Consider the following 24743-nt stretch of genomic DNA (forward strand, 5'->3'; position numbering starts at 1 on the left):
AATGTTATTTGTATGCTGAATTAAAGTAAGCTTGTCAACCCCTTAACCTTGCTTTCCTTAGTTAAGCAGATCAAAAGAACCTGTGCTTTTGCAGCGGGCTGGTAGCGTTCTTGTTGTTGGGTTTTCACCCCCACAACAGCTGCTAGCCAGATTGTTGAAACACTTATCTACAAGAACCATTGGGAAAACTGAGAGAAAAGCAGTTTAACAGCAAATAGGATAAGAGCAACATCTTATACCATATAACACAAGAAGCTGAAAATGGCTAAGTGGCCCAAACATAAGATAACACATCATAAGAGAAAAAGAAAGAAAAGAAAGTGATACCTTTCAGATCTATGGCTGGGAGTAACTCATAACAAAACAAGGGATATAGGGGATCACAAAAAGCCATCTTGGTTATATAAAATTTTAAAAATGTGATTAAAATAAGACAATAAACTTTTGAGTGGGGGAAATATTTTCATCAATTATCTTTTATAAAAATGTGATATCCAAGATTGAGAAAATCAAAAACATTTCCCAAATAAAGTGGTAAAAGTTTTCAAGAGTGAATAGTTTTCAAAAGAATTGAAAATTATCAAATCATATGAAAATAATATTCTAAGTTACTAATGAAGAGGAATGCAAATTAAAGCAACTCTGAGATTTTACACTATACTCATCAAATTGGCAAAGATGATAAAAGTTGGGAGTAGTTAAAGGTTTTGTGAAAAGATATGCATATTTATAGAGCTGTCAAATGGTCCAAAGATTCTGGAAGACAATTTGGAATTAGCAGAGGAAACATGTTTGACTTGATTCCACCACGAGGCAAACCTAAGAGGTCAAAAGCAGAAATCCATTGAATGGGGAGTGTCTGAACAAATGCTGATGTGTAAACATAGGGAAGGAGGCAGAATGCAAAGAGCACTGGCTTTGGAGTTAACAGATCTGAGTTCCAATCCTACCTTGGATATTTACTATTTGTGTGACATTGGCCAAGTTATTTAACTTCTCTGGGCCCATTTTCTTCTCTGTAAAATGAGGCAGCTAAACCAAATGGCCTGAGGTCTCTATCAGTTCTGAATCTGTATTTCTATGATCCTAAGCAAGAAGGGACAAACTCAGAGAAGCATAGAAAGACTTCTACTGAACTGATACTGGGTGAATCAGGTAGAACCAGGACCATATAAACAATGACTATAATGATGTAAATGAAAGAAAATCACTAATAGGCAGTTGAATTGAGATTAATTTCAGTGACCCAGCTTTATCCTTGAGAACAGATGGTGAAACATATATAAGAACTGATGCACGCTCCCAAATGTACAATTAAACCAAAAAATCTGAACATGGTATTTCAAGAAATCACAGATGAAAATTTCCCAGAAGTATCAGAACCAAAATGCAAAGTACATATAGAGAATCCACAGGTTAGAAGCAGAGTTAGCACCTAAGAGAACTATTAGAGCTATTTCAACATGACTTGGTGGTGGGGAAAAATTCATTTTTCATACATGTTTGTGTGTGTTTGTGTGAACACACCCTGAATCTGTGACTGCCAAGCTCCTCAGAATTCCCAAGTCAAAGAAGAAATATTACAACTACAAAATGAAATAGGGCATACTACAAAGAACTCTAATTATGATGTCAAACTTTATCAACAATAAAAGAAAAGGATTAAAAAATATCAACCAGAAACCTGAGGAAAAAGACCTATACCCAATAATTAGTAGTTATCCTACAAAGTTGGGTATTCAGAAATTGACAACTTGCAAGCATTCTCCCTGAGAAAGCCAAGGCTATCCAGGGCCTTTTAAAGGCAAACCCAGCAAAGGAAACTCAAATGGACCTCAAAAGGGCAAGATCATAAGGCAGAAAAAAAAAGACTTAGGACCCTTGAGACTCCCAATATCTCTTGGGGTCAAATGAGGGGGAAAAAACATCAAGCTGGGTTGCAGGTTGAAAAAGCATTAAAAAAAATTCCTCAAGGAAGGAGAGGCAAGGAAGAAGACAGAATAAAGCTATTCAGACACTGAAGTGAGGGGTGGAGAGAGCAGGGATCTCATGAGCCTCCCTCTTATACCTGGGCCCAATTTTTTTTTCCCTTTGAAGGAGGGATAAGGGAAGAGAAGAACAATTATATCAGGATTTAATGGAGAGAGAACCAAACATAAAAATTCACTCCTATTTTTTAAAAAAAGTAATCAGATGGCATGTAAGATCAAAGATTAACCCACCCACCCATCCCAAACCCATCCACCAAGCAGAGCATTAAGGTGGGCTTCCTCAGCGTTCACACACTACCCTGCCACCATGGAAAAACTTAAGAGTGGTTCAGATGGCTACTGACAACAGATAAAGCAATCACGTGAAATGATACAACGGCAAATACTGGAAGACTGAAGGAATAACGGTAATAGTAACAGCTGACGTTTATATACTGCTTTAAGGTTTACAAAGCACTTTACAAATTTATTATCTTGTTCCATGCTCACAGTAACCCTGTGAGCTGGGGCCTCTGCTGCAGCCATTACAGATGAGAAGCTTGAAGCAGCTGGAGGTCAGAGGACCTCTGACAGGGTCACACAGTCAGTCAGTGCCTGAGGCAGGATGCAAACTCAAGGTCTTCCTTTCTCCAGGCCCAGCACTCGATCTATTCCTGTACACTCCGTTTGTACAATGATCAATCATTAAGTGTTAATTCCTTAGGCACTCATTTTCTAAACTGCTGAGGATAAATTTAAAAAATTATCATCTTTCAGTTAATCTTCAAAGGGCTCACCCATGTAGAATAACTGATGTAACTAAATCAAGAGTGTAACAGAAACGCAGGTCTCCCTTCCAATGCCAGACATTAGGGGCACCTCAGATTCTCCCTCTCTGCCAACTGCCACAGCCGAGCGCTACGTGTTCTGCGCCTCTCCTTCTTGTATTGAGGCCTGCGCGTTATCGGTGCTTTCCTCTGCACTCGAGTCGCTCTCCTCCTCATCCTTGGCACTGGAGCATTTGCGTGAAGAGCTTTCACAGGCTTTGTCTGCGGGGACAGCACCTTTCCGCTGAGGAAGGATGCTGAAAAATGCCTCCTGCCAGTCTCTGGTCTCGAGATACTCCAATACAATCTCAAAAACTATAAAGGAAAAAAAAACCCACCAATTTCTTAACAGAGCAATCCCCTTTCTTCTCTATTACTGAATTCAAGCAGTTTTTCCAAAAGCCAGTCCTCTTCCCCCATCAATTAACAAGTATAAAAATGGTTTCCTTTTCTTTCTTTCCCTTCCTCCTTCTGTTCCCATCATACTTCTTGACATGCCATAACTTAGATTTATTGTGGAACAAATACTGTCAGGAAGTAGTAGTCTAAGTTTCTTCCAATGTGGCACTAAAAAAAGGAAACAGTTATCACCTCTACAGCCCAGTCTTGTAAACGGTCACTCACCCCATGCACATACCTTTATACCCTGGACAGCCCTCTCTTGAAAAGAGACTGGGTGATAAACTGTGTCTGGGAGCTAAGGAATGTACTTCAAGGATATCCGAATACAGTCTGAAAGAGGCTTAGTCCTGATGCTCTTTTTCCATAGGTTTGTCAATACTCGAACGTCTTCTGCCTAACCATTTCAGAACTTACCATGATTAACAGCTAAAACTTTTCGACTATTCATTTTCACAAAATCCCCAAGAGGAAGCTGTGCATGATGAATTCCATGCTCTGAGGCTTGTTTATATGTGATACCCTGGAAAAAGGACACTGTAATTGGCACTGGAATATGCTACTTCAAATCAAGGTCTGTGATACTGAGGAGTGGGGGGGGTTAGGCGAGGACCCTAAGCAAACAAGGCCTTAATGCAAACTAAAAAGAATGCTTTCTGGGAAAACTTGTCATTATTTTCTTTCACTGTGGTTGGGATATTCTTCCTTCTTATAACCGTCATTTTTAGAAGGTAATGTGCCTCCCAAGCTCTGATAAGACCTGTGTCTATAAGAGAACATTTCAGATCTCTTCTTTCTTCTTTACCTTCCTAGTTATTAATTGGTATTAAAGATTAAAACTTCACCAAGACTTTTAGGTCACTATATAGTATAACATACTGAATTTCCATAGAAGCATCATTAACTTTCTCTAGAAGAGGACAGGAAGATAATACAAAATGAATACAAAATAAACTTTAATCTTTTTTACAGCAACAAGATGTAGAATACAACATAAGATGCAAACAGCTATATTTCAATTACACAGGGTGTCCCAAAAAAGTTTTAGTGAGGTTTTAAGCTATTAAAGTTTTAGTAGAAATTAAAATAAATAGTATAGCTATTAAAGCTTAAAACAAGACTAAGACTCTTGGGACACCCTGTATATAGCGAGAAAAAAGCATGAAAAAATGAAATATACAGATCACTTTGGATCAAAAAAATAGATTTTTGTCTTATAGTTTTTTTCTTCCCCAAAATTTTATCAAAACTACTAGCCAAACTCACTGATATGAATTCCAACTCTTCTCTGCTCCCTGTAAACCCTTGAGGCAGGAGTCTGAAAAGTATTAAAATAGTCAAAAAAGACAAAGAGCAGAAGGAAAAATCGAAGCCAAGTCCTTGAATTATCCACATACTGGATAACCAGAATATAAACTATTGCAAATTAACTTTGTAGTCTGTTATAATATACACTATAAATACATGAATTAAAGTATTTCTTAATTGAAAAAGATATAACAAATAAATATGGCCACAGAAGAAGAATTAAAAGAATTATTTTAATTTATGCTTAAGGAGATAGCATGGGAAGGCTTGAGAGTTTGAAGAAGCTCACTGTACACACTTGCTGAGAAGTTACAGAGAAATAACTGCTTCCTATTTTTTTGGACATAGTGTCTTGATAGGTTACTTTCACTTTCTGTACGAATTTTCCTCATTTAATACTTTTTTTTAGTTAAATGGATTTTAGTATATTGGGAAAGGACTGTAGGACTCCCTCTGGAAAAAGCAGCTCTACAATTAAGTAGTCATTCTGACAGACGGCAAAGTTAGACCAGGACAAAGCAAGGAGACAGGAAAATGCGCTGGATCATGTCAACAAAGCCAAGGACTCCAAGATGAGATGGACAGTGCCAGAGCAAGTGGCCCAGACCCATTTTGTCTCTTTCATCACCAAATGCTAGAAGCATATTTGGCGGGTACTTGATCTGTGATCTCACAAGCGGGGGAAGCTTCTGCTGAAGAGAAGTGTTGACAACTCTGCAGCCTCTCTGCCTCAGAGCTGCCTGGGGCCCTGGGGGGAAGGGCTGCCCTAGCCACCCAGCCACATAGGCATAATCACCTTGTGATGATTGTGATCCACCAGGCCTCCAATCACATAGGCCTTGGATTCGTCCAGTTCCTTCAGTATATTAGGTGAATCTGACGTAAGATACACCAAGTCCTCTTTCTTCATAAGTTCACTATAGTGCTCTGGTTTGATATGGATATCCTTGAAGACACAAAGTTGGTGAAGTTATTAACCAAAGAGTCATCTAGCTAAAGCAAACTCAGGAGTGAGGATGGTCTTCTCTTTCTTGCCCCAAACTCTAAAATGTGTTTTATGATTAAAACAGTTCTTCTCACACTGAGATGAAAGTCCTTATAAAATGTAGATCATATTCCATCCAATCACCTAAATGACCACAGCAGACTTCTAACTTGTCTTCCTTTACCTAGCTGTTTCCTGCTCTAAACTATCCTGGATTCTGATGCCCCAATAACCTTGGATCTAATTCTTTCACTGTTTCACTCTCCCGGTCAAAAGCTTCCAATGGCTCCCCACTATCTGCAGGGTGAAGTCCAAGCCTTTTAACTCAACATTCACTTTTCACTCTCACCTTCCACTCCTTTCCTACACAAGCCCTCAAGATCTGGTAAATCTCTCCAAATATGAACCTGTGCCAGTGGGCAGAATACTTGAAGTTTCGACATGTTCAAAATGTGTCCTAAATGCCAAGAGGCCAAAAGAATCACCTTTTAAAAATTGTCTGAGCTGCGTTTGGTACAGATAAAATGAGGCATGATACTTCTTCCTACTCTGAGGCTTTCCAGCTGTGTGATGCTTATGAGTGGGGGCATTCCCTCTATCAGATACCAATCACGCCATAATTTAGAAGACAGTCTTTAGGACTAGTTCAACAATGAGCTTCTCCAAACACAGCAAGGCCAGTCCTTGTTAAACGGACATCACAGAGTCCATTCATGAAGCCTCTCCTTGAAGGTTTTCAGGCTGTGCAGAGCTTGCTGGAGCTGATGCTCTGCTGGGACAGCCTTCATAAATTCAGCACTAAGCCATAAAGGGGCACTGATGGAGGACTTTAGTAGATGCTAGTATTGTATTCCTTCCATACTGCAACTTTCCCCACTGAGGTTTCGATATATCGCAGGTCGGCATAAGAAATTAAATCGGAATTTCGGGGGAGTTTTGTAGAAGCCAGACAACACACAAAGACCAGCAGACAACATAGAAGAAGTTTAAACTCAGAAATGCATAAAATAACATGTATAGTATTATATGATATCAACATATTTTATCTTCTCATACCATAATAATAATACCTTCTCTGGTACAAAGGGAAGGCCAAAAAATTTTAAGTAGATTTTTCAGATCATGGGAGTGCTGCACCCCACACTCCCGTGATGTGTAAGAGATAACAGCAATACATTTCTGAATTCATTTACCTCTGAAAAAGTGCTAAGCTATCAGGAAAAAACCTGAATGATCCAACAAGATTTGGACAAATTTATGCATGCCGAAAGCCATAAGTGGCTAAAAAGAGGGGACAGACTTTAAGTCTGAGACACCAGGGAAGATAACTGGGGCCTCTCATTACATTTGTAGTGGCCTCTGCAGGCAATAGAATCACGGACTGGAAAGAACCAGCCTTTCTTGTTCCCCAGAATTAATGTATAAGCTTTTACTCATTATTAAATTTAACCCAAATTCTGCAGCTGCCCTCCATGTCTGCAGTCATGTCCTATAGTTAGTGTGGTTTGCTCCCTCAATCCTAGAGAAATTGCAAAAAAAAATTTCTTTAATCCCATAAGAATATTTTTCCAGTTTTGTAATTATAATTACATCTGTAATTACAGATAAGGGGAATGAGGTCCAAAAAGGTCTCACCTTTGGCTTCTCTCTCTCCATAAATGTGTGTGTTCGTATATAGCCAACTCCTAAAAATCGGTCATTTTTTCCTATGTAACATTTCATGACTCCACCTCTCCCTCTTAATTCTAACAACCTAAGCCTTAGTCCACTGATGTCACCTCTTGTTGTCACCTTATAGATGTGACCTCTTCCACATGCAACTTATTAACCAAAAAAAGGGATGCTGTTGAAAAGAATGTCATATGTATAGAATACCTGATTTCCACAAAATGTTTTACAAAGTCGCACAGGTAGTTCTTGTGCACAAGGTGGAGAGATGCTGGCCAAGAGAAAACACAATGGATTTGGCCAGTCCAGTAGTAGCTCCAAAGAATAATCAATCATTAATAGACAATGTCAACAAGTTTGTAGGGAGAGCTCTAATATGACTCCCCATTTTCTGCTGCCCCAAAGGGCAAAACTCCACATTAGGAGTAGAATTTTGGCTCAATGTATGGAAGAGAGCTGCCTCAAACTGGAACGAGCTGCCTGGGGAGGTGGTGGGATGCCCCTCACTAGAGGTCTTCACGTAGACATTGGAAGACCACTCATCTGGGATTCTGCAGAGGAGATGACATTTTAGGAAGTGCTTTCCATTAATGTGAATATGCTATATGCCCTCTGTAAAGGCCTGACAGGGTTTCCTGTTAATTTAACAAGATCTTCTGCCTCTGCCAGAGGCTTTTCATCACACACCCCAGCTGTTCTCGCTCATTTCCTTGTCACTGCCCATCATTATCATCAAAAGCTTTTAGTCACCCAAATAATTGAATTTGTCACTGCACTAAGCACAGCCATTTTGTTCTTTCCTGGCAAATTTATTCAATTCCCCCTTAATCTGATAAAATTAAAACTTCTTGGGAACCTCTCTCAGGTCTGTCCTAGAACAATATTCAACTCCTAGCTTCCCAAACTCCCTCCCTTTAGCTACTCAGATAGCTCCGCCTAACAGTTCCCATGATTAACTCATAAATCATGACCTTCTTTCACTCTGATCCATTAAATTCACTTGTCCCACTATCTGCAAACAATGTAAATAATATGGAAGCCATAAACTTGGGGGAACTGTGTCACAGGTCAAAGTGTTCTAAGAATGAGTCTTCTGATGAATAAACTCCCTTGAATATGGCCCAAGAGAAACATTACATAAAGTTCTAATTTATTTGGTTACGGACTTACTTTTTGTATTTGCTTTTATTCTGCACATGTATTTGTTCCTTCATGAGATAATGATCTGCACATGACTGCCATTTTAAACTTTAATAAGAAGAGACCACATTTATTAAATCTGCTTTGTATGTTACCCAGAATGAAGCCATGCGTACATGGGGGTATAATTGATGCTTTTAAAAGATGAAGGGAAAAGCAAGCAAGAATTAAAACTGTAAACTAGGGACAGAATCAAAGTAGATTACTGATTTTTTTTTGAGGGGAAAAGGCAGGGCAATTGGGGTTAAGTGACTTGGCCAAGGTCACACAGCTAGTAACTGTTTCAAGTGTCTGAGACCACATTTGAACTCAGGTCCTCCTGACTCCAGGGCTGGTACTCTCCTCACTGTGCCACCTAGCTGCCCCCACTTATTGATTCTTTTGACAAACATGGTGGAATTTTGGTGAAAGGGGTTTTCTGATTGGGAATCAGAAGAGTTGGGATCAAATTCTGGCTTTGCCACTTACTATCCATATAACGTTGGGCACATCACTTCAGCTTTATGTTACTCAGCTCTGAAATGCATTCTTTTTCAAAATTAAGATTTGCAAAATATATTTTAGGTTTAGAGTTTATCTTGTATTAAAATAATATAGCACCCTTACATTTATTACCTAACAAATTTGACACACCTTTTAAAGTACGATAATTTATAAATGAAAAAAACAAAACAGAAAAGTTAAGTGGCTGACTCAGTTACATAGCAAGTTGGTGGCAGAGGTAGGTTTAAAAGCAAGGTCTTCTAGGTTCCAAGGAAGGCCTCCATCCAAAAGGTCTGGGATAGCACCATCCAGCAGCGCCCCACAGTTATATTTTCTCTGTATTACACGTATCATCTTGCTTTGATCTCTCCCCCTAGTGAAATGTAATCTCTTTGATTAAATCGGGTCCTTGTCGAGCCCTGTTTCATCTTTGTCTTTGTATCTGCAGCAACTAGCAACACTTAATAAATATCTGTTGCTTTAAATTCTATTCTTACTCACTTTGTTCTAGAAAGGCAAAATGATGGAGAAGAAAAAATACTGGATTTGAAGTCAAAAGACCTGGAGTCAAATCCTTTCCCTGCCATTACAAACCTACATGTCTCTGGGCAAATCATTTAACTTCTCTAAGTCTCAACTTCCTCATCTCTACATGAGCGGGCCAGACTAAATTTAACTTTCCTTCCAGCTCTAGATCTTTGATTCTGTGATCCTTGGCCACTAAGTGTGTCGTTGCCAAAGACAAAGTTCATCCCCTTATAAGGCTAAGCGCTAGCACGACGTATACAACAATTTAGGCAATAAAATGTAGAAATTTAAACACACTCATATATGAAGCAAGGCATTTACCAGGATTGAATTACCTTCCAGTTGACCCATCCTTTGTCATTTTCGTCCATGATCTTTTTCAGCTGACCTCCATGGCTGGTCAAATAATACTAGATGGAGATTGTGGAACGAGAGACAAGAGGTTGGAAAAAAAAGAGGAAGCAGAAAAAGAACAGTGAATATTTAGTTCTCTAATACTTATTTCTACATCAATGGCACGCAGAAAAAAATTCCTATTTGTCTATGGGGAACAAAATCTGAATTCTGCTTCTTCGCATTCAATTTTTTTTGATGCTCCCGATAGATGTCCACTACTGTCCATGCATACACCAACCCTAGAAAATTGTGGGAATTGAGTGAACTACACTGACTCCATCTTGTGATTCAATTCTGGAGCTAGCTAAGTTCCCTTTCTATTCAATTATGAGTCTAGTCCAATTTCTGTCTTGTGAAGGAACTTTATTCAATTACGAGAAAACATTATTGTATTGTTTGAACCTAACCCTGCATGGCTGGGAGGCTAGGTCACCTCTACCTGCTGCTTAGAGACCCTTAACTAAGGACTTTGGTTATGAATACTAGAAACTCAGTCAGATCCAAAGATTGATGCAAGGAGTTTTCTTATAATTATACATCTCAAGTTGATGTCTTATCTGAAAACTGTCCCTATGCTGAACAATCAGTTACTATTTCTTTGTTCCTTTGATTGAATACAAACACTGACAGAAGTGGACCCAGGATCAAGGCCTTCTAAATTTCCAGGACAGCACTGTTTCTTTCTTTTAAAAAAAAATATTTATTTCTAAAATTCATCAAAAAAAATTTTTGAGAATCAAATTCTCTCCTGATTCTGCACACTTCACTTTGCATCAGCTCATATAGGTCTTCTCAAGTTTTTTCTGAAACCATCTGCCTCATCATTTTTTATTGCACCATAGTACTCCATCACAATCATATGCCACAATGGGTTCAGCCATTCCACAACCGAAGGGTATCTTCTCAATTTCCAATTCTTTGCCACCACAAAAAGAACTGCTGCATTCAATTTTATGGCTCTTTGGGCATAGTTCCAAATTGTTTTCCAGAATGATTGGACCAGTTCACAACTCCAATAGTGCCTTAGTGTACCTACTTTTCCTCATCCCCTAAAGCATTTGTCATTTCTGACAGGTATGAGATGGTACCTCAGATTTGTTTTAATTTGTATTTCTCTACTCAATAGTGATTTAGAGCATTTTTTAATATGATTATGGATAGCTTTGATTTCTTCTCCCGAAAATTGCCTGTTCAAATCCTTTGACCATTTATCAACCAGGGAATAGCTCTTATTTTTATAAATCTGGCTCAGTTCCTTATATATTCGAGAGACGAGGCCTTTATCAGAGAGACCTGCTGTAAATGTCTTTCTCCCAATTTCCTGTTTTCCTTCTAATTCTGGCTATACTGACTTTGTTTGTGCAAGACTTTTTCAATTTCATGCAATCAAAATTATCTATTTTACTTCCCATGATCCTCTCTATCTCATTTGCTCACCAACTCTTCCCTTATCCATAGATCTGGCAGGTAAAATTTTACATGCTCTTCTAATTTGCTTATATCACCCTTTAGGACTATATCATTTACCCACTCTGACCTTATCTTGGCACACAGTGTGACATGTTGGTCTATGCACAATTGTTGCTAAACTGCTTTCCAGTCTTCCTAGCACTTTTTGTCAAATGGTAAATTCTTGCCCCCAAAGCTTGGATCTTTGAGTTTATCAAAAACTAGATTATCATGGTCATTTACTATTGTGTAGTATGTACTTAATCTATTCTACTGACCTACTGTTTAATGTAGTTTGAAATCTGGTACTGCTAGGTTACCTTCTTTCACATTTTCATTTTGCTGATTCACTTAATATTCTTGACCATTTTTTCTTCCAGATGTATTTTAAAATAATTCTTTGGTAGTTTGATTGACATGGCACTGAATAAGTAAATTAATTTAGGGAGAATTGTCATTTTTATTATGATGGCTCAGCCTGACCATGAACAATTACTATTTCTGCAATTCTTTGGATCTGTCTTTATTTGATGGGAAAGTGTTTTATAATTATGTTCATACAGTCCCTGGGTTTGTCTTGGCAGGTAGACTCCCAAATATTTTATAATGACTGCAGTGATTTGAAATGGAATTTCTCTTCCTGTCTCTTCCTGCTGACATTTTATGTGGGTTTATTTTATATCCTGCGATTCTGCTAAAGTTGTTAATTGTTTTGACTAGTCTTTTAGTTGATTCTCTAGAGTTCTCTGAGTATACTATCTATCATGTGCATAGAGTGATAGCTTTGTTTTCTCCCTGCCTATGTTTATTCCCTCAACTTGTCTTATTGCTATAGCTGGCGTTTCTAATATAAAAATGAATAGTGGTGATAAAGAACATCCTTGCCTCTGATCTTACTAGGAGAGCTTATCCCCATATACAGATAATGCCTGTCATTGATTTTAGATAGATACTACTTATGATTTTAAGAAAGGCTCCAGTTATTCCTCTGTTTTCTAGTGTTTTTAATAGGAATGGATGTATTTTGTTAAAAAGTGTTTTCTGAATCGAGATAATCATATTTGTTTTTGTTGCTTTTGTAACTGACACGGTCAGTTATGCTTATAGTTTTCTTAATACTGAACCAGCCCTGAGTTCCTGGTATAAATTCCACCTGGTCACAGGGTATGATTTTGGGGATATGTTATTGTAACCGCCTTACTAATATTTTATTAAAAATTTTTATATCAATATTCATTAGGGAAATTAGCCTACAATTTTCTTTCTCTGTTCCTGCTTTCCCTGGTTTAGGTATCAAAATCATATTTCTAACATAAAAGGAATGTTGTAGGACCTCTTCTTTATCTGTCTTTTTTTTTCCCCAAATAGTCCTCCTTTCAACCTCCTAAGACACAGGGTTCGGGAACCTATATCCACAAGGCCACATGTGGCCCCCTAGGCCCTCAAGTCCAGCCTTTTAACTGAATCCAAACTTCACAGAACAAATCCCCTTAATAAAAGGATCTGTTCTGTAAAACTTGGACTCAGTCAAAAAGCAGTACTCAAAGACCTTCTAGGCCACATGTGGCCTCGAGGCTGCAGGTTCCCCAACCCTGTCCTAAGTTGTCTTGGGCTAGAAAAATGTCTCACTTCAACCTTGTGCTGTCTCTGCCGCTCTAGAATTAGATTTCTGTTGCATTCTTTGGACTATATTACATTTCCTTCCATCTAAATCCCACTTACTGGCTCTTGAACCAAAGGAGTCAGTAATACTCAACCTTTCGAATTTCAAATACATATAGCAAAGTAAAAAGACCCTGAGCCTAAATAGGAGGATTAGTTTTAGAAGCTCAGTCTTGAGCAGTCTTGAAAGAAAAAAAAAACTGACCCAATACTGGATCTGTCAACCCCCAACAAATAAAACCAAATGAGAACAAAACATAGTCAAAAAGAACTCAAATCAGTCAGGGGTAAGACATCCTAAGCAGAAAGGAGCTGAATGTGGGAAAGCAAGTAGGTAGACCGTAAGTGCAAAAGGAAAGCAACAGCAGGACACAAGAGACAATGAAGGGCAGAGAACAGTCCATCAGATTGTGTGAGAGATTGTAAGACATTCTAACTTAGCTTTCCCTTAGAACTAATGCAGACGTGAAAAAAGATGAGATTTTAAATTTTGAAGGGCTATGCCCAAACACATATTATATCAAGAGTGACTAGAAACAGAACAAGAATGTCATCATACCCTTGTGACATTAAAGCAACAACGGCACAACAAAAAGATGAAAGCTTATTTTAATTTCCTGGACCTCACCTGCACAGGATGTGATGCTCGACGGTTTTCTGCATAACACCTCTGAATCTGTTTATGGAGCTTCTTAATATCCTATGAACAAAATGTTTCATTTTCAGAACAAAGTTCCCAAATTCAACTGTCCATTTTGGTCATTCCCTTGTTTTAGAGCAATAGAAAAGTCTAGCATCAAAACAAGAGTTGGAGGAGCATGTAAATTCATCCAGATGATTGTCATACAAATGCCCTGCGGTATTAACTACCCAATCACTAGAATAGTTTTACTATTCTGTAAAGTCTTATCACTTTATGTTTTTGTCCCTGTTTAAGACAAAATTAACCACTGGCTTTTCCCCAAATTTTCTGCTCTTCTCTTAAGTATCACTGAGGGAACGTTCTCCTTTATTTTTGTATTTCCAATACTCTCTCAAACATCCTAACCTCCCCAGTCCTCCACTTGTTTATTTTCCTTAACTTCCTCCTCCATCATCCCACAGCTACACACAGAGATGTTCATACTCTTGATCTTGCCCCACCTACAAATGTTCCATGTCATTAACACTGAAATTTCTTTAGCCCACCATAACCTGCTGTCATTCCAGCTCTCCAACTGCCTTGCAACTTCAAACCCACTTCTTTGTCCACACTGTGATCTCCAATCCCTTGACCCCTCAGTTCTTTACAGGCCATGACCCCTGCATTAGCTACGCTCCCATCCCTTCTCTATCTTGACACCTTAGTAGGTCGTTGGAGGAACCACACAGTCCTCTTTTCTTGAATCCCTTATTTTATCACCAATCTCGCCCTGCCACACCTATACCCTGGATCACTTCCTCTGCCTTCACTCCTACTCACATATTGCTCAAGAAAGCTAGGGAAAATCACAAAACTGTGCTGACTAGATCCATAGATTCATTACACAATCTCAATCTCAGCAAGGTTACTTTTACACCTCACTAACTCAGCATTCAACTCACCACATCAACTTTTCCAAACCTACCCATCCCTCCTCAAACCTCCCATGGCTTCCCTATGCCCCTCCTCCTCCCCTAAGAACCCTGTCTCATATTTCACTGAAAAAACTGAGGCCAATCTCTGAGAGCTTCTTCTCCTCTCCTCCTCAACTCGTATCCCACAGACATTCTCTGCCACTATAGTCACCCTCACCCTTGTTTCACATAACGAGATGGTCTTTCTCCTCGCCAAGGCAAATGCCTCTACACGGACCCTTCATCTCCTCACCTCCCATCAACTCTAGCAGGCTGTCCCTTTATTATCCCCCACTTATCTTCAAGCTCTGCCTGATGATTGGCTGTTTCTCTACTGCCTCTAAATACACCCATGTCTCTCTCATCTTCAGAAAACCCTCACTGTCCGTCCCCTCTAGCTAGCGTCTCATGCCTCTCCTCCCTTTTGTGGCAACATTCCTTGAGAAAGCTGACTAGAATAGGCACCTCCACTTCCTCTCTTCTCACTATCTTCTTAACTCCACAGTCTGATCCCATTCTACTCCAACTGCTCTCTCCAAAATTACTAATGAATGATTTCTGAATTGCCAGATCCAATGGCCTTTTCTCAATGCTCATCCATCTTGATCCTCTGCAGCCTTTGACACTCACTGTCAATCACCCTCTTCTCCTTAGGCTTCTAGGACACCACTTTCTCCTGCTTCTCCTCCTACCTATCTGACCTAATCTCTCTAAGGACCTCTAGTCTCAGATCTCCAACTGCCTTTCAGACATCTCAAACTAGATGTCCCATAGATATGTTAAACTCAACAAGCCCAAAACAGATCTCACTATCTCTCTCTCTAAACCCTCCCCTCCTCCTTATGGTCTCTAGTATTATAGAGGGCAACACCACCCTCCCAGTCCCTCAGGCTCAAAACCTAGGAGTCCTTCTGGATTCCTCACTCTCTCTCACCCCCCATATTCAAGCTGTTGCCAAGGCCTGTCAATTTCATCTTCACAACACCTCTCAAATATACCTCCTTCTCTCCTCTGACACTGCTACCACCCTGGTCCAGGACCTCATCCCCTCAGCTGCTGCTGGGTCTGCCTGCCTCAAGCCTCTCTCCTCCAGCCCATCCCCCATCCTCCATCCAGCCACTAAGGTGACTTTTCTAAAGCACAGGTCTGTCCAAGTCACCACTCCTCAATGAATTCCAGGGGCTTCCTATCACCTTTAGGATCAAATATAAAATCTTCTGTTTGTCACCAAAAGCCCTTCATAACCTGATTTCTTTCCCCTTTCCGTTCTTAAAACTTTTACTCCCCTATGTAGTCTGCAATAAAGAGACCCTGGCCTCCTGGCTATTCCTCAAAGAAGACTTTTCATCTCCTATCTCCCAATATTTTCTCTGGCTTCTTGGAATGCTCTTCCTCCTCATCTCCACCTCCTGGTTTTCCTGGTTTCCTTCAAGTCCCAATTAAAATCTCACCTTCTACAGAAAGCCTTTCCCAACCTTCCTTAATTCTACCACCACCTCTCCATTGATTACTTCCAATTTATCCAATTTTTAACTTATTTGTCCATAGACTTGTTTGCAGATCATCTCTCCCATTAGATCATGAGCTCCTCAAGAGCAGACTTTTATTTTTTCTGTATCCCTAGCACCTAGCCCAGAGGTGCGGAACTGGCAGCCTGGAGGCCACATGTGACCTTATAGGTACTTGAGTGACTGAGTCCAAATTTTACAGAACAAATCCTTTTATTAAGGGGATTTGTTCTGTGAAGTTTGGGTTCAGTCAAAGGGCTACACTTGAGGACCTAGAAAGCCCCATGAGGTCTCGAGGCTGCAGGTTCCTCACCTGACTTAGCCCATTGCTTGACACACAGCAAACACTTAATAAATGTTTATTGACTCTGCTCAGTAATTAAAATATGATCTCTATTAATGTGGTTTAATTAATTAGGCTTATCAGGCTATCTCTTCAAGATACAATGAGAAGGAAAACTCATATTTTTCATCATTTTCCACTTATAAATTAGGGACCACTTACAGAAAAAATCTCTATGAAGAATAGCTTTTATTAGTTGTTATACAAATTATTTAGACTCATTTTATAGGTACAGAAATGCAATGCAATTATTTTGACTTAGTAAAAATTATCTGGGAGATATAGAAGGCGGAAAGGCCTTAGAGTCAAGAAAGCCTCGGATCAAGTCCAGTTCTGACATACAGTACCAGCTATGGGACCATGGACAAATCCATTAACCTCTGGGTGTCTCCCCAGGCTATTCTCAAAGAGTGTACGCTTCAGACAAGCTGCTAATGTGCATCAGCTGAGAGAGGTTCCATAACAGGAGTTCCCTTCCTCAAAAAAAGGAAGCATCTTTTCAAAATGTTATGAAAGTATTAAGGCAGGAATGATTCAGCATAATTCACCAGGCAAGGCCTCATTCTAAAAGTAACTCAATTTCAAAGATCCATCTATGCAAAATCGGACATTTGATCACAATACCTTTGAGACCATCAGGTCATCAAAACTGCAGTCAACAATAAGGCGGAGTGGACTGGGAATGACCTCACTTCGAAAACGTTTCTTGTCATGGCCATCCGAATTTGACTCCAGGTGAGACTGTCGTTCCAATTTTCTTCTCTGGCGTCTTTCCTTACGTTTTTGCCTAGATTTGGTTAATGGAAAGTAATTTGTCATATAAGTAAATAAATAAGACAAGGACATGAAAAAGTAAGCTAACATTTGAAAAGCTCCTATTAAGAGCTTTTGTTGACAAGGATATGAATTGATGAAAGAAGTCTAAATATTTCTACCCAAATAACATCTGTGTCCAAAATTTTGTTTATTCTTAACACTATTAGCTCAGCAGCTATGCTGCATTAAACGTTCTTCCTTATCCCCTTATAGACATCTCAGGCTGTGGTTTTCCACAGCAGAGTCAGAACAGTGATGTTCTCTACAATGTGTACAGGGGTTATAGGAGAAATTTCTTAGGGTAATACTTTCCATCTAAGATATCAAAGATAAAATCAACTATATTTCAGTTCAAAAATAACTACATGTGACTACATTAGGGGTATATAAAATAAGCTCTACTTCTTTTATTCCACTGCCCAAAATCCATAGCTCTCTATTGCTTCAAGGATATTCCGTACTCCCAGATTACTTAGTTTTCTAATGCTACATTTCAAATGTTTTATGGCCAAATTAGCTTGATAAACACTGATTTGGAAATGAAAGAACAACTGTTTTTTTCTTAACTACATCCGAGCTATCTGACTGGTTCCTAACCTCCAACAATTGGACCAGATATTATGGCGTTGTGTACTACCAGCTCTAGCTAAACTTACAAAGGTTCTAAACCAGGTCTGTTATCAAAAGCGTGATCTGTATGTGAGGCAATTAAGATGTTTTTTACTTTATGCAAACAGAATATGGCCCAATTCCACCAGTCATTTCATAAAAGGGTGCTATTACTACTACTAGCTAGTATTTACATAGTGCATATAAAGTATTTTACATATATTTACATTAGTCACATTTTTAACAAGCATTATTTATTATAATGATTTACATTATTTAATCCTCACAACAACTCTAGGAGGTAGAAACTATCATTACCCTTATTTTACAGATAAGGAAACTGAGGCTGGGTGAGATTAAGTTTCTTGCCCAGGGTTACATCACTAATAAGCTTCTAAGGCAGGGTTTGAACCCAGTCTTCCTAAGTCCAGACCCAGCATTCTATCTACTATGACACCTAGCTGCCTATTTAGAGGTAGATGACTGTATGTAAGGAGGATCTTCTTATCCTTTTAGAGATCAGTTTCTCAGGATCCATGGCCATAGCGAGGTCTAGTTTCCAGGTTTTAGATAATAACTCAGAATAGCCCCAACGATCCTAGATAGTAATTCCTAGAATCATAGTGACAGGCAGTCCTACTGAGGCTGTGCCATGAGATATGGAGTGATATAATCGATATTTACTAGGCTTGCACAGAACAAGGATATTGCTAAAGTTAAACTGTGCGCTTACGGCTGGCAAGCTGCCTTCTTTGTCTGTTGCCTATAAAGCAAGTGGACACTGGTCAGTGAGTGGGGAACTTGCCAGTAATGTATAGAGGAATGCATGTACCTGCCTCAACTGGCCCCCACTGGGGAGTGTTTTAGGGCAGTGCAGCTGTGCCTGTCTCCACTGACCCCGTCAAGATGTAAGGGTAGTTGCCCCCCCTTCTCACTAGCCCCTGTATAAAGGTGATTAGGGAATGATGTAGGAGCTGGTACTGCCATTATCAGCCACCCTTTGAGAAGACTAGACTAGAATAAAGCTGATTATTAACTCCTCCGAAGGTATCTGCCTGTCTGATCAGATCAAGGGCGAACCTTTTAGAGGCTGGAGTCTGAAAACTCCACTGCCTCCTATGTGTTATCTGTGACAGAAAATGGATGGCTGTGCAAAACTGTGCTAGAAGAGTAACACATAACACAGCCCCTCCTCAGAGTAGATGGGTGCAAGCCAGCGCAATAAACTGCAACGTGCATGGCTACAGCATTCAACCTCCTATTAGTCTTCATTGTCCCAGGGGTTTGCATCAGCACGTCTCATAGGCTGAAACAGTGCGCGCTCCCAAGTAAAATAATAGACGGATTTTGAAAACCATACTTGCGGAGTTCTCGCTGTTCTTCCCACTGTTTCTGCCTCAGGAGCTTCTTCATCCGTCGCTTGGACATGTGCTCGGGGGCTTCTCCTTTGTCCAAACTTGGCTTCAGATGCTCTGCTGGGTCCTCACTCGTGTCAGGCTTTGTTTTCACACAATCCGACTCGGGAGGTGTTGGGAGCAGGTCAGTCGACATATTTATTAGTCGGCGTCTTTGTACAATTGAGACGTATTCTTTTGTCAACGCTAAGGAGATACAAAGAAGCGAGTCACAAATGCCGCCCCCCCTTTTTTTTTTCAAGAATGAAACTCGCCAAACATTTCTATGCTAAGAGAGATGCAAAGTTTAGACAAGACCTAAGCTTCTCATGGTGCTTCCAGTCTAGTATATGGATTCAGGGTAAATACAAGATAGTTTGCGATGTTTACGGGATATTCAGTTGGAGATGTGATTATGAAGTTCAGGAAGGAGATGCTAATTGAATTCACTTAATTAATTAGTGAAATCGCCAAAGGAAGGTAAATCTGGGGAGAAGAGTCTTTCCCTCTGCTACCCTCAATAAGTTAGCTAAGGTGATCTGAATGAAGACCCAGCAAAGGAGCCCCAGGATAGGTCGGACGGCCTCACAACCTTGCTGATCTTGGCCCAGTCTCTCAACCTCCCACGTGTGGAAGGGGAGCGCCAGAGAAAAGCTGAGCGAAGGACAGAGAGCACGTGATACAGGAGTGGGCGGGGTGAGGAAATGACACGCCCTCTAGAAAAAGCCACTAGTCATTGCCAGCCCCACCTGCCCAACGTGGACACGTTAGGTGCAAAGGGCAAAGCGAGACAAGAAAGCCGCCTCTCATTGGTGGACTCGGACTATTACGCAAGGTATGGGGGCGGGAAGAGAGAACCCGAGGAGCTCGTCACGTAAAGGGGATGAGGCGAAAGAGAGCAAGCAAAACTCGCCCTAAATAGAAGGTGGAACCGCGGAGTAAGTTAGGCTCTGGGGGCGGGGCGACGTTAAGTGCACGCCCTTCAAAAAAACCATCGCTGGTCCCGCCCACCCGTCCTACGCAGGGGGTGGAGCCGCGGAGTACGTTTCGCTCTGAGGCGAGGCGAGAGGAACCACGCGCCCCCCCAAGCCACACCTCTCACTGCCGGCCCCACCCCCCGCATTGCCCCGCCCGCACGCCTCCCGGAAGCCTTAGGCCTGTAGTAAGCGCCAGCTGTAGTACAGTAGAGCCTTGTGGAAAGCACTCATCGCTTCTCCCAGCCTGGCTGCGATCCACCTTACCCGAGCGAGGCGGCAGCCGCCTCTGACCCGCAGATCTATTCGCGATGAATCTCGCTTCTCTTCCCCTTCGCTCTCTGAAGGGACTTCAACTCCCAGAGGCAGAAGCTTTGGACGCCACGGCGGTGGCTTGACGTAGAACGGCTGCGGCGGGCACTCTGGGTGCATGTATGTGACGTTGTCACAGTGCGCCAGTTCTAGTCCCTCCGCCGTGTGGCTCACCGGAAGCTTTTTGTGCACATGCTCCCGGGACGGGGCGGGGATTGTAGAACGTGATTGGGCGTGTCTCCGGCTTAGTTTTAAGCTGACTGCCCGGAGTAGGCGGGTACCCTTGGGCAGTTGTACTCACTCCCGTCTCACCCCAGATTGCATAGACGGAATTTGAACCCAAATCCTCTGACTCCAATACTTGTCCACCGTGCTTTTTTAAGGGGCAAAAATAAATGTTAACCACACCTTAGATTTCCTTGGCAATTTCAGTTTTAGTGCGTTATTGAGCCCGTTTCAGAAATGAAACACATTGAGATATGATGTCACTGGATGTTTTTTAACCCAAAAAAAAAAAATTGTGCTGCGTAAGCTCTTCATAAAACCACATCAGCATCAGCACATATCATTTTATTAGCTAGTATTTTATTAAAATAAAATAAATTTTATACCATAAGTGATTTAAGAAAAAATTTTTTTTAATATAAGGGATAATCTTGGTACAAAGAATTCCCAGATGAGAAAACTCAGAGGAAAAGCACTAATTAAACTAAAGTAAAGGGACTGAAGGTGGGACGTGTCCAGGGTCACAACCAATACGTGTCAGAGTTGGGAGTGGAACCTAGGTCTTGGCTTTAAACCCAGAAAACTATCCCCAATAGAGCATACAGAGATATTTATTAAACTCACATGCTTCAAATTCAACTGTAACAGCTTGAGACGAGTCAAGTGTGCTATGAGCCTATGTTATGTCCACTGGCATTGCACTCATTTTCAGATTCAATTCAGTAGTGCTGGCTCAAATATGCCTATGTTATATTAAATAATCACAAAATCCCATGCATTGTAAGTTGGAGTGTCTACTCATCAAAGCATGTCCCATGCTCTGTGGATTACTAAAACTGAGTTACTAAGTGGTAAAGCCAGGATTCAAAGTCAGCTCTCCTGACTTGAGGTCTTACCACCATTCTTGTATGCTGTAGTAGAAGGTACACTGGGTTTGAAGTCAGGATCATATTTAGAGCTGGAAGGATCCTTTAGAGATCATTGGGTCAAACTTTCTCATTTTACAGACTAGGAAGTTGAGGCCCAAAGAGGTAAAAATTACATGGAAGGTCACGCCCATGGAAAGCAGAGCCAGGATTTGCACCCGGTCTTAGTACAAATGCAGAGTTCCTTCACCTGGAAGACCCGGGTTCAAATCTCAGTAGTGCTGCTATCAGTTCTAAACTCTATTATCCTAGGTGATGGCTGCATTCATTCACAAGTATGGGCATCTGTATATGTGTATATCAGTCAACCATATTTACTGAAGCCCTACTCATTCAACAAGCTTTCATTAGGCTCCTACTACATCCCAGGTACTGTAAGAGATGCTAGGAATACGATGACAAAAACTGCAAGTGTTCCTGCCCTCCAAAAGGTTATCCTCTATTGGAGCAAAACAACATGTACAATGAAAATTAAATAGAAAATATATACAATGTAGATACAAAGTAATTTCTGTAGAGAAGGTACTAGCAACTGGTGAGGAGGATAGGCTTTCTAGTAGTAGGGGTAACATTTGAGTGTTGTCTTAAAGGAAACTCGGGATTTTATTAGCAGAAATGAAACAGGGGGACAACCTGTTCAAAAGTGCTACCTAATGGGTCACACAACTAATAAATGTCTGAGTCTTCTCTCTCTCTCTCTCTCCCTCCCTCCCTCCCTCCCTCTCTCTCTCTCTCTCCTCTTCCTTCTCCTCTTCTCCTCTCTTTACACACACACACATACACACACACACGCACAAATATATGCATACACGCATACAAATATATTTAGTTTTTAAGAACAGGATGTTCCAAAAGTCTTATTGCAGTTTTAGGAAAACTTAAAGAAAAAACTTATAAATTTTAAGTTATTAAAGCTTCACTACGACTCTTGCGACATGATGTTCTGAAGAGATTATCATTTCTAAGCAAGTTATAGGTTTGTACTGCTTCCTCTTAGAGTTAATATTGCTTATCCATTTATTGGTGGAATTTGTTTTCCCTGGGAGATTGTGCAAGATTTCAGGAATGACTGATTATATTAATGTCTTTAATTCTGACTAAAACTTCATAACTGTACCACAGGCAAGAAATAGCACGGTCTTCTGAATTTAGATTTTGTGTTTTAATTTGGAGTAAATTTTATTCGACACCCTGCTGAATTAGGAAAGGAAGAAAGAAAGAGGTGATGTAGTTTTGCATGTAGTCAGCTAGCTGGTAGGTGGCAACACAGGCCTGGATTTAGTCCTGGTCACTTAGTAGGCTGCTTTCTTCAACTGCCTCCTTGATCAGCATAGGGAATGCTGAACGAGGATTAGTAATCAGATACGCAGCCCTTCACATTTAGGTCACTGAATTCAGGCTGGAATTGTAGTGCCCTAGAGCTGTTTCCCTTTGACAGCTGCTCAGTTGCATGAGGAAAACTGATAGGTTCTAGTGCCCATGTGGGATCTAGTTTACAGAGAACTGTGTATTCCTTTCCAAAATCAGACACCCTTTTTATCTCTCTGTTTTGCTTTTGTCTTTATGTCTCCAGACCTAGCATAGTGTCTAGCAAATGAGAGGCGCTTAAATACTCATTGATGGATTCACTCATTTCTTGCTCTTGTCAAGATTTTAAGTTTTTTCTTCTTCCTTTTTTCATCACTTGCCTTATAGACATTAAATAAATTAGATCCTCACAATGGCCCTGGGAGGTGGACAGCATCATAGATCTAGAATGGGAAGAGATCTCAGAGGCCTTCCAGGTTAACCCTCTTATTTTACAGGTGAGGAGACTGAGGCCTGGGAAGGTTAAGTGACTTTCCCAAGGCCACGCAGGTAATAAGAATTCAGATCAGGACTTGAACCCAATTACTATGACTTCACACCTCATTCAGCAATATTGTTCTCAGGAGCAACATCATCCTAAATTTATGGATACAAGTGACATCCTTTCTAGGAAGCATGCTTGTATCTAGGACTCTTCTGGGCCCACATCTGCTGTCCTTGGCGTCCTTTCTGGTTATATAAACCTTTGCTCTGGCCCTTTCTGTTGAATCCTTTGATAAGACAGAGGCAACCAGAGGCTTCTATTTGGTCCCCGTATGCCACCTCCATCTGCTCCCTGTGGCAGAGGGCTGTGTCAAAGAGGGCTGGCCATTGAGCAACAAAAGCTACTCAATCGATATACCTTAAAGGGAGAAACAACATTCATTCTCACACTCTTATTCCTCACTTCTAGATATGTGATTTGGAACTCAGCTTTTCCTCCTCCACCTCTACATCCCCCCACCCTGGTCACTCAGTCTTGGCAGCCAGAGTATATGCTTGTCTAAATGGGCTTTCGACTGGTTCTTAAGGCCCTGGCTGCCTCTTTTACTTTGAGTGTGTTTCCCTTAGTGCAGGTGCCTGAAGAACAATCCTGAGATGGACATTTCCAACCTTGGCCAATATCTCATAGACTCAAGAGGTCTGGAGTCGGGAGATTCAGGCGATGCTCCCAGCAGCAACTACATTTCCTTGTGGAGAAAAGGATGAGCATCATCAGAAGGAGGATAATCCCAAGTCATGCCCTGGCTTAGCAGGAGATACAGATGTTCAGGGAGTTGCTTCAGAAGTAGAGAGTCAAGGTGAGGTGAGATGGCTGACCAGCAGTCCCCCCAAATAATTAATATTTTGGCATTGTAAGTATTAACCTCCTAGGAGAGTACAATAGGAGTTAAGCTTATGGGTATTTTGTGTTTTAGATATTTCTTTTGTGGTGGAAGAAATAAATAGCAGCCCTCTACCTTGTTTTATATACTGAGTACCTTTCTAGAACATACTTTGTTGACCCCTTTTGGGGATACACTAAACATGACATTTATGTCTGTACAACATTATATCATCCTATTTTCCTTCTCTGTGTCTTTACAGGCTGTCCTTTGGAGCCTGCTTTCCTAATTAGTGAGTTCCTGATGTGGATTTACATTTCTGAAAGGCCCTAGGCATGCTGCTCACTTCACTTCTGGCTCAACTCATTCTCTGGACTTGGAATCACCTCCCTATCAACTGCCACATACTCCGCTGCTCTCCTGCACCCACTCCCCATAAGCTCAAAGAGATCAAGGACTATCTTATTTTCTTATATTTGTAACTCTGATACTT

At 40.6% G+C, this 24743-nt stretch overlaps 1 protein-coding gene across 1 annotated transcript; it reads right to left on the minus strand.

Annotated features, from left to right (window-relative positions):
• Positions 1 to 2417: 2417 nt before the first annotated feature.
• On the minus strand, positions 2418 to 20557 carry TRMT10A (tRNA methyltransferase 10A). Its single transcript, XM_036762315.1, has 8 exons — positions 20383 to 20557; positions 19108 to 19348; positions 16947 to 17109; positions 13504 to 13575; positions 9704 to 9778; positions 5301 to 5450; positions 3614 to 3719; positions 2418 to 3112 (listed from the first exon to the last, which is right to left on the minus strand). The coding sequence occupies exons 2-8, from the start codon at positions 19296 to 19298 to the stop codon at positions 2889 to 2891; spliced, it is 981 nt and encodes a 326-aa protein (XP_036618210.1). The 5' UTR covers positions 19299 to 19348; positions 20383 to 20557; the 3' UTR covers positions 2418 to 2888.
• Between the last annotated feature and the right edge of the window lie 4186 nt (positions 20558 to 24743).

Source organism: Trichosurus vulpecula, chromosome 6 (genome assembly GCF_011100635.1).
Source record: "Trichosurus vulpecula isolate mTriVul1 chromosome 6, mTriVul1.pri, whole genome shotgun sequence".
NCBI lineage: Eukaryota > Metazoa > Chordata > Mammalia > Diprotodontia > Phalangeridae > Trichosurus > Trichosurus vulpecula.